General features: G+C 33.5%; 1 protein-coding gene across 3 annotated transcripts; it reads right to left on the bottom strand.

The window, feature by feature from the left end:
• LOC18609384 (cyclin-D1-1) lies at positions 1,652–6,614 on the bottom strand. Of its 3 annotated transcripts, none has more exons than XM_007044471.2 (7): positions 5,772–6,614; positions 5,423–5,509; positions 4,701–4,799; positions 4,408–4,609; positions 4,121–4,251; positions 3,905–4,022; positions 1,652–1,863 (listed from the first exon to the last, which is right to left on the bottom strand). In XM_007044471.2, exons 1-7 carry the CDS (start codon positions 6,021–6,023, stop codon positions 1,685–1,687), a joined length of 1,068 nt encoding a protein of 355 aa, XP_007044533.2. In that variant the 5' UTR covers positions 6,024–6,614; the 3' UTR covers positions 1,652–1,684. The 3 variants fall into 3 exon arrangements, with proteins under 3 accessions (XP_007044533.2, XP_017971868.1, XP_017971867.1); XM_018116379.1 differs by lacking the exon at positions 1,652–1,863 and adding an exon at positions 2,172–2,662 and having other exon boundaries at positions 5,772–6,611; XM_018116378.1 differs by lacking the exon at positions 1,652–1,863 and having other exon boundaries at positions 2,717–4,022; positions 5,772–6,609.

Here is a 10,997-nt window from a genome sequence, read left to right as displayed (position 1 = left end):
ATGAAATTTTCCATCCTAATCAAAATCTTACTCTTTCTGAAGCAGATTTGTTTAAGCAGTTCAAATGGTATTTGGAATGCAATTGCGATTCTTTAAATGGAACTAATGTTTTTATGCAATGCACGTGGTTAAATTTTATAAAAAAAAGTTACATAATGGTATACAAATTAAATACTGATTGATTCCACCTTCGGAAATTACAGTAAAACTTTTATAAATTAATACTTTTGAAATCATAAAAATTTATTAATTAATCTAAATATTATTTAATCGATAAATTAATAATTTATAAATTTATACATTAATTAATAAAAATTAATTTATCAAGATATTTTTATTTTTTAAAAAAATATTCAACTTAATATTGTATATTGTGATTATACAAATATTTCCTAATTATCATTATTCATGACGAGCAAATTATTGAGAACATCATGAAAATAACATAGAAGATGAAGTTGAAGACAGTAGTTCTGTATTGGAGTCTGTCTCGCATAAAGATGCACTCAAAACAATAATTATATTACATAATTTTCTCTTACAATACAAGAACAGTATACCCAAGCTTCTTAATACACTAATAAAAGTTACTGATAAAGTCCAATGAGACATTAATTTCAAGAAAAAATAAGTAACATTGGAAAGATATTTTACAAAAGCTTCCTAATTGAGTCATATATATATAATTTTAATGTATAAAAAATTATTAATTTATATATCAAGTGAAACATATGTGTGTTTTTTAAAATGTATTATTTTCTAAATTTAATGAATTATTAATTTAATATGTTGATCTCAAATGAGATTGATTAAAAATATTATTTAATTGAATTTATTAATTTATCAAATATTAATTTATAGAAGTTTTACTGTACTTTGTTATAGACTCATTATAACATTATAGTTTTATTATTGTAACAAGTTATAGTGTATGAAATACAACGTAATTGTTCTTAAAAACTTTCTTTGGATACGGCATATATGGCATGTATTATAACTATTACACTACATATTATGCCAAGTTGTTTTAAATATCTCATGTGAAGACACGTGCTTTGCGCAACTTTCTTTTTTTTGTCCTTTTAAAAGTTGATCGAAATTGTGGTTATTTTTTAGCTAATAATTACGTCATTGTATTCCAACACTTGGCCTAGTGTCTGTCCCATTTTATGCTTTTGAATTAAATCCTAAAGATGAGGATTAATCCAAACCTTTTCCTTTTTTGTTTGGGTCACATAACCTCCACGGGAGTGGGCTGTTGAGGATTTAATATAGTTATCAGACATGAATTTAATTAGTTTAATGTGACCCTTTAGTGGGGAAGATGGTGGTTTTTATGAGGAAAATGTATGTGTGTGCATACATATATAGAGTCCAAAATCTTCATGGCTCCTTCATAGCTGTACTAATGAGCAAACGCCACATCTGATTAATTGATTGGTGAGCCGCTCCATACCCAGGATTTTATAAAAGGATTTCAAGATAATTAAATAACCCAAGTGGATTCTGACACGTTTGATTATGGGATCCACACTGTTGGAACAGCTAGAAATGACTTTTGTAAAGCCAGAACAGGACATGAGTGCTACCATTCTTCTATTCGTATTATAGCTGCTAGAACGATTAAACAAAAGACTTCATCAACGTTAAATTAATAAAAAACCATGGAGTTGTATCAATAATCCTAGTGGTTCTTACAGATTGATATATGTTCCAAGCTAAGAAGTAGAAGTGTAATTACATTCTTACAATGGAAAAAAAAAAAAGAAGCTAAGAAGTAGAAATGCAAGGGAGAGTTAATTGTACTGATGAAGAATTGTGTCCGCGTATCGAGTTTCCTGTCACCGCAGTCCATGGAGGAACCTGGCATACAAAACTTTTTCATGTCAAATTGAGTGAGATTTATAAACAGGCCAGGCGGGGGATGTGATGGAGCATGGTTAACAGCTTAGATACCACGTGTGTGCGAGTAGAGGTGATAAGGTTTGCATGACGATTGCTGAAGTTGCCCTAAAATGCATGGTGACCTTTTTACGCACCATTTTTAAAGGGCCATCGTGTATGTTACCACATGCAAAGATGATATACCCTATGTCGGGGAAGATGACAACTTCCTTGATGGGCTTTTTCTGTTTGTAATGTTACAAAACAACTTGTATGCAATTGTTAGATGAAAAAGGAGCTTGCTTTTTTAAGCCTTGGCTTTTTCCTACAATGTCCACCCCCACTAATATAATTGGATGTAAAGAAGTTTCTAACCACAGACATATGTGTGTATATGGTTGGGATATGAGATAATTAAGAAATCCAAAAAACTTTTTAGTAAGAGAGATTATTGTTGATATATATGTATATATCATATCAAGGGAATGAGACAAGAAACCCTTGGAAATCGGCTATTTAAATTGGTTGACGACTAATCAGTTGAGATGTGTGGTTTTTAAGAGCTGGAAGAAATTAAGGAAACCAGGCACGGGCTGGGCGATCATGAATCACGAGTGACAATTGCATGCTAAGAGGGTCATGCTCATGAATGAAACGTCTTTATTGCCCGCGGGACCAACTGCCAGTCCCTTCACTGAGACGATGCCTCCGCAAAATTCCACAGCGATTCATAAAAATTTTCTTCCGTGATACAGTCGCAATAAAACCAATGGCAAACCTACAAATTATGCATTGTCAATCACGTGCAGTGCATAGACAAAGAGAGAAGACATGAAGTGAAAGAAGATATTTCTACTATATACATACATATCTGATAATTTCATTGTCTATTTATTCACGAATCAAATACAACACGCTTGAAAGGCCCCAAAGACCTTCGTATATGTTAGGCCAATCGCTGGCCATGAAAGAGTATTCTTTCTCATCTGAGGGAAAATTTCAATTAAAAAATTAAAAAAAATAAAATAAAAATAAAAAGTATACACACATGTGACCCTCACACGCATGAACACCATTGGAAAAAGTCCAGTATTGGTTAGGCCAAAGGTCAAGGCCATTAGAATAAGAGGCATTTCCCGCCAAAAAACCACACATACACACGTGCGTGCCACACATGCCGAATGCGTGTGCACACAAACCACTCAAAAGAAAATGAAGGCTATAAAGAAAGGAGCCGACCCATATTCCATATTTCATATTTATTTCTCCTTTTTCATCCAATATTTGTGCGTTGTCAATAGTACTCAATGGAGAGAAGAAGCAGATGTTGAAGCAATGATAGTGGGCTAGATGGGGAACCTTGACTTTAAAACCTCTCATCTCATCTTGCTGAACTTCAACGTTCAATCCCTAACTCCGCCGAACCATCTCAGAAATTTTCTCCCCTCTTTTCTCTATCCCTCTGCCTACTGCCTGGGGGACCCACCATCTCCTCCACCTTTCATTCAATAATCAATGCAGGCTTTGAATTCAATCCCCTCCCCACTTCTTTCACACTTCATGGCTCCCACTATATTAAACATGGCTTTTCCCCGTCTTTCCCTAACTTTCTCACACACATATGTTTATGTAAACAAATCCCCACTCCCTTGGGAATCTGCAAAGCCATTAACGTATTAATGGCAATGCCCACCAACAAAAAAATTAATAAATCTCCAAACTCACCAAACTCTTTCATACATACATAATATATATATATATATATATATAGATATATATACTAAATAATCTACATCACTCAAGTCAATTTACTCTCTCAAAACCCTCCAAAAAAATATCGAGGTTTCTAGACAACTTGGGCCACCCCTTTTTGTTTTCTTTTTTCTCCCCCCACCTTTTTCTTTATTATTTCCCCCTTCACCTTACTCAGAGTTTCCTTTGTCATCATCTACCCACAAGCAGCTATTTAATTTTCTCCTTTTATAAGAAGGTGATGAGGAAGATGAGGATGATGACTCACTGGATCTCATTCTGCCCCTGATTGTTACCCGAAGCTGTGGTAAGATCTTTGGTGCTTTCCTCCTGGCATTGTCAAGCACAAGTTCTTGCATTAACCGGTAGCAGCTAAGGATTTTCTCCTGCAAAAATTAGATATTTTTCCAAGTTGGCATACTAGTTTCCTGTTAAGCATACGCCCAAGCATTAACTGAGAATTGCATTTACATATTGAGCTTACTTTGCTTAGTCCATCACACCATGACTCAGCATGTTCAGGATTAACAAGAGACAAGTTTGGAATTTCATTGGCTGCACATAGTATCGCTGCAGCAGCAATGCTTGACGGCCAATACTCTAGAAAGCTGGCCTCTGTTGACATTAGCAAACAAGTTTTTATTTGAACTGATTATTATAATCCTTGTGCTTTTTTTTTTCTTTATGTTTACTCATACAAATGTTGCTTATATGTGCATGTATATATATCAACCGACAGAAAGGGAATAAAATTCATTGCATCTACAATACCTTTGATATTGGATAAAATGATGTCCGTTGCCCTTGAGATCAGAAACCCGATAAAAGTTCCTGTTCGATCGAGCTTGCAAGCAAAGAAAGCAATGAAACTGAATGGCGTTACTGATCGTAGCCTCCAATCCAAAACCGTGAGCACAAGCAGCTCCATTCTGCGGATTGTTTTTGGTTCAAAAATATATTTGGCACCCTCTACCTGCATATATAGCATTATGTTGAAATTACACTAATGATCATTGAAAAGGAAAAATAGAACTAGCAATGATTTTAATTAAAAAGAAATATACCTGAAGATCTAAGAGAGATGGAACAAGAGGTTCCTCCATCTTAGCCGCTAACGACAAGCAAGCAACAGATAAAAGTTGCAATTGCCACCCACTAGTTTGCTGAAAAGCAAAAGATAAAAAAAAAAAAAACAAAAAAAGCCATCACATTAATTGCTAATCACCACAAATCATCATCCCATTAATAATAGTAGTACCAAAAATAATGAATATCTAACACATGTAGATATGAACTTTTTGTGGCATTATTAAGGTAAATTCCGTGCACATTTACTCAGCTCATTAGAAAAGGTACCAACCATCCATCAAAAGAACAAGAATAATACTAGTAAAACTTTATTCAGAGTATATACCATCATATATAAAAGAAATAGTACGACATACCAATTTTAAAAAAGGGCTTTATAAATACACTTAAATAAAAGTCTCATACTGTAGTTAATGCATAGGCAAGCCACTTTTTTCTATTTTTAGTTTTTGGAGAAGAAGGCAAGCCACTGTTTGATTCAACCCAAAAAAAAAAAAGAAGCTTACTCTTTTTATTTATTAGTGTAGTAAAGTACTCGAGTCCTTTTCAAGTTTTATCGTTGTTGAAAAGTCAAATATAATTACACCAAATAGTCAAAATTCATCACTCAAATTCCGCCAACATAATTTTATTCAGCGAATAGTCCTTCACTTGTAACTTTTACTAAACTTAACACTGACGGAAACGCAAAGCTCACCGGCAAGCGGCGGGAATACAGAAACCGATCCAGGTAGTTAACGGAGAGATACGCCGTCAAAGGCTGGAAATTATAGTATGCTTGCACCTGCACAAAAACGAAAAGGAAATATTAGCATTATTACATGACAAAATGAAAAAGTTGTAAGTAGAAGCCGCCAATCGACAATTCATCTCGGTCAATCGAACGGCTGTTATTAGATCTCTTTACTTTTGATATTGAGAGCATAACCTAACTAGCGCGTTATAGCAAAAACTGTGAGGGGTTCAGCTAACGTACGCCAGTGGTATTAACGTAATATCAAAGAAGAGAGATAGTGAGTAGTACAGTTTAGTCAGTTACAGTTAACCTTGAGAATCCATGCAACAGATTCTTCTCGAGCCGATGCGTCAAGAGACTGGGACTGAAACCGAGCCAGGTAATCGAATCCGGGGACGAAGTTCCTTTCATCTTCAATAAAGCCAGCGATGGAGGATTCCTCGATGAACGACGCCGGAGAGTCCAGCTCCGACGAGCATTCCGGGGACTCGCCGGAGAATATCTCGTCGGAATCCTCGCAGCAGAGTAAGTCCGTGAAGCAATCGGAACACGATACCGACATATTGATAGTGGTTTTGACGCTAGTAATGATGACGAAAACGACGACGACGATGACGGCAATCGTAGCCGTTGGTTCTTCCTCATTCTCTCTCCATCACCACCGTTGATTTTGTAATCTCGACGACAAAGCGACGGAGTTGTTCTTGTTAAAACGTGTGCGCGTGCGCGTGTGCGTGTGTGTGGGATAGAGAGAGGAGAAGAAGAGAAAGAGAAATGGTTTAGGCTTTGGTGTTTTGTTTGTAGTTTTTCTGATACTTCTATTCTATCTATCTGTTAGTTTGGGATATAAATATCTGAGTTTTTCCTTTTTTGTTTTTTTTTTTTTTGGGTTTTGGTTGGGGGTAAGTTTTTCCCGGGAAAACGGGCTTCCATTTTGGCCGGGGCGGGTACTGAAGCAGTTCTTTTGTTGGGGTTTTTAAGGATTAGGGGAGGAGTTATTAGGATTAAAAGACTGAAAAGCGAAAGTTTATTTGGCTTCTTGTCACTATTCGCCTAAGGCGTTAGGGTAATAGGTTTCTAAGGTTGTTAGGTAAGGGTTTGAGCGATGGCTGCTGCCTCCTGCTGCTGGGGACAGCCTGCGACTTTTGTAGGGGTAATGTAAACCAGCAGGTGAGACGAGCAATTTTGCACTTGCATTCCACTTATCTTATTCCACTGCCACGTGGACTATCCCGTTTTGTTTTAGGCACGTCTCCCGTTTTTGTTTTTTCTTTTTCTACTTTTATTTTCGGTAAAAAATTCGAGTGATGGAACAAAAAGGGTCTGAAATTCGGGTGGTAAAAGACACCCAATCCTATTCAAAGGACTCACTCGGTCTGAAAATCTTGATGATATGATTACACATTTGTAAATTTTCTAATTAATATTTAAATTTACTTCAAATCTTGATCTAGATTAGATTATTAGTCACTTGCACAGTATAATACATATAAGATTCAATAATAAATGCATTATTATTATTTTATTTATATTTAAATATTTGATTCATTAGTTAATACTCTTTATTTAAAAAACGATGCAGAGTTCAAATTACCTTTCTTTAATTTTAAAATAATAATAATAATAATAAAAATAAATACATATATTTCATTCACTTCTCCAATTTAATAATAAGAATAATAAATGCATATATTTCATTTTAAAAGGTTAAGTTCAAATCTTTATTTTTTTAAAAAAAAATATTGCAAAGTTAATTCATATTCAAAAAAAACCAAAATCAACCAATCAATGATCTTTACCAAAAAACAAAGCATATAATCAAAGCCAATTGCACCATTAAAAGCCCATAATCAAGTGAGATTTATGAATTTATTATAAAATATGGGAAGAAAATATTCCTTGTGGGATTAAAAAAAAGGAGAAGAATATTACACAACATGATTTATATATAAGTTCATTTCTTCCTTAACCTTCTCTCCATTTATTGAAATATTCTATATTCTACCATAATTTTTTTTTTTTGCCAAAACCATAATGATTCACTAACAATGATATTTTATATTTAAAAAAATCTAGAATTGAAGTTAATATTGAGGCTCTTTCTAACTGTTTTTGTTATAAGATTCCGAATAATATCTAATCTAATTAACCATGAGTTGTTTGTTATAGTGGTAGAATGTTGCTTTGATGGCGAGTATTGTCATCAAGGTTATTTATCACGCGCATTGTAAGTAAGCAGTAGGCAGTTTCTTCCCTGATTGGTTCAAGCGTTTTGTGACAAGGATCTTTAAGAGAACGATTTCTCGCAGCCTTCACTGGTGGATTTCTTTGGATACCAATGTCTATTACAAACCCTCAAGCCTCTTTTTAGGCATTCCAAACCATCAAAATAAAAAGGTTTCAAAATCCAACCAACCATTAATTATTATATATATATATATATATATATGCATGCATATATAACAATCATGTACTTTTTAAAATTCAATTAATCACACTCATGGACAACCAGGGTGAAAATTAGGATCAGATTGTTATATATTATAATAATAATAATATCTTCCTTGGGAGTTGAGACCCAAAAAGAGGTGTAGTGATAGTGTAAATAGTGAATAAAATTACACTTGTCTTGACTTAATCTTAACATTTTGGGTGGAATAATGCGGGATTAAATTCCTGGAGCAAAATAATTGTTTAAAAAAATACCAAAAGAAAATTATTCAAAAAGAGAGAGAGAGAGAGAGAGAAAGTGAGCCCAATTGTCAGATAAGTGTTAGTGTAAAGAATTCTAGTACTCCTATCAGTTGTTAGGAAGTTTCTACGTATTAATCCTGTAAAGACAGACAGGGACTTGGAATGAACAAAAAACAAAGGCCGTAGATACTTCAATAATTGATACATTTCACTTGTCAGTCAATGGCAGGATATTCAAAGTCCATATATAAAAATATATTCAACTGTAGAAGGTGCTGATTTGGAAAATCTTGTTTCCCGAATTTCCTTGACAAGGAAACTACAGAACAGTGGGCATCACTTTCCCCGAGAATTGGTTGGTTTCCTTTCCTAATGCTTTTTGAGATGCCGTCTTTGTCATTATCTCAAGGAGCAAAGCAAGCTAAACTCTGAACTCAACTCCTGTTAAAGTGATTTAGCTTATATAAACACGATTTTGATCTTGCCGTCCAAGTGTTAAAAGAGACTAGAGTCTTGGATGAAATATTGTTGGTGGCCCACTGCTTGCTTTTGGGTGTAGCCCACCCACACCCCCATTGGCAGTAAATTTTGGTCATTTCATTCATATAGCAGTAGCAGGGCATTCATCAAATGATGGGCATGTGAAAACATGTTGCAATTTGCATATGCCAATGACAATTATGTTGAAATCTTTTCTAGACTATCATTATTACTGAATCCAGTTAAAAGGTATTTTGGTGGCTCCATGTGCAAAATGAAAACCACCTACTCACCCTCCCCACCATTGAAGTTGAGTTTTGCGTGCAAGGAATCAAGACGTTATAGATGAAAACAATAGTCAACTTTTTAAGGCTCTCATTAGATGTGTGTAATTTAGGGAAAAAAATATATTGCTTAATTAATCCTGCATTCGAAGGATTGATCATTACAAAAACCAAAAGTTTAATCTAATCTATCCCCAAACATTGTTCATTCTCAAACTAGCAATGCACGTAATTCTTTTCAGATAAAACATTAACTTGAATATGCAATTTTGGAACTATTCAAAACCCACAAAATACATAATCAAAATGCAGGCCAACGATAGAAGTCTTGACTCAGGTTCATTTGCTTCGCAATCACTGCCATATTCTCTTTGGGAAGAGGCCAATGTAAAGGTACAAATTGAGCCACTTCTCCCTGATACATTGGCATACCATTGGGCAAATTAATGATATCTGATCTCTGTGCAGTTTGAACCCAAAAAAAAAAAAGAAAATCTTAATTAGGACCTGGCATCACTTTGTTTCTTTGGCTTCCATAAAATGTCAAACTTTCTAATTAACGTGTCGAAAACGCATTTATATTGAAAATACTTGCCGGCCATCGGGAAGCAAGATTCCACCCGTGGCCTTCAGTTTCAATTGGAGATTAAATCACCTCCCATGTACCTCAATAATTGCCCCCTACATCTACTTTTCATTCAAGTTTAGGGAACTAACAAAACAATAAAAGGTAGATTATGGGGTAAATCTTACACATGCAATTGCATTTAGATTTAGGCTTCTCTACTCGTACGAAGTAGGAAGTACTTTTTGTCCATCCAATTAGCCAATAGGAATATGACAATATTTACACATTTAAAATCTGTTTGATTTAGTTTTTTTTTAATTTAAAAATTATTATAAAACTCTTATGAAGAATAATAGTTTTTAAAATTAAATTAAGATTTTTTGATAAGCTATTTAGTAAAATAAATTATATAAGCTCTAATTTTGATTAAAATTACCATAAAGGATATTTATGCCATCTTCAATCACTTAGTAAATCAAAGCATAACAAATCTACTTTGAATTTATATACAATTTCAGATATAAAACTCGAAAAAATTCATAAAGAAACGGAATAACAATTAAACTCTTAAACATGTATAGTATTAGATTTTTTTTGTGAAAAAGAGAGAAAACTTTTAAATAGTACCTTAATACAACTTTGAATTTTGAGTAGTCTTTTCTCTTAATCTTTGTAAAAATAAAAAATTTTTAAATTTTGCTATTTTGTTGCTGGGCCTTCAGTTTTTTTTTTTTAGTAATCTTTGTAGAGAGAAATATAGATAAAAAGGAGATCTCGATTTTGTGTTGGAGAATGGTGACTTGCAAAGAGAGGGAGGGGAAAAGGAGATTGATTGAGAAAGGGATATTTCATTAAAAGCTTACATGTTTTTAAAAGAAGAGAAGAGAAAGTTCCTCTCTGAAGCTTTTCTTTAAACTTTTTTGTTTAAAAAAAAATTTTGTTTTTTAAAAAAAACTGCTTTTCTTAAGAGATTCTCAAAAATCTTGTTTAATCTGGCTTTTGCTTTTAAGAGATAGATAAACTAAAAAAAATCAGGCTAAGCAACTTCAACTTCGAAATTGCTTTGTTTCCCCTTTTGGAAAGCTAGGAAAAAAAACATTGAAAGTGATATTCAATTCAAATCGGAGAGATTTTAGTGAATTCGTTTTAGATTTAATTTGGATACTCAATATGTCTCTTCGATTCAATTTATAAAGTGAAAAAGTGAAATTATTTGAACAAAATCAAATTATATTTTTCTTATTAATTTTTGTATAATTTCGTATATTTCATTTAAGCTAAATATGTAAACAAATCCCCGAATTATACCAATAAAGCCAATTTAATCCATATTCTTTTATTACGTTCAAATAAACTCATGAACTCTTATTTTGAGTTAAATAAGTCACTTTCACTAGCCATTGATAACGAAAGTTAGTCAACAGTATAGTCACTAATTTTTTATACCACGTCATTTACTACATGGCATGTTGATATGTCATTTTGATGACGTCAATGCCAAGTGGCATTA

The sequence above is a fragment of the Theobroma cacao genome, chromosome 2, assembly GCF_000208745.1.
Source record: "Theobroma cacao cultivar B97-61/B2 chromosome 2, Criollo_cocoa_genome_V2, whole genome shotgun sequence".
Lineage (NCBI taxonomy): Eukaryota > Viridiplantae > Streptophyta > Magnoliopsida > Malvales > Malvaceae > Theobroma > Theobroma cacao.
The sequence above is the reverse complement of the archived record's forward strand: the minus strand, read 5'-3'. Positions and strand labels throughout refer to the sequence as shown.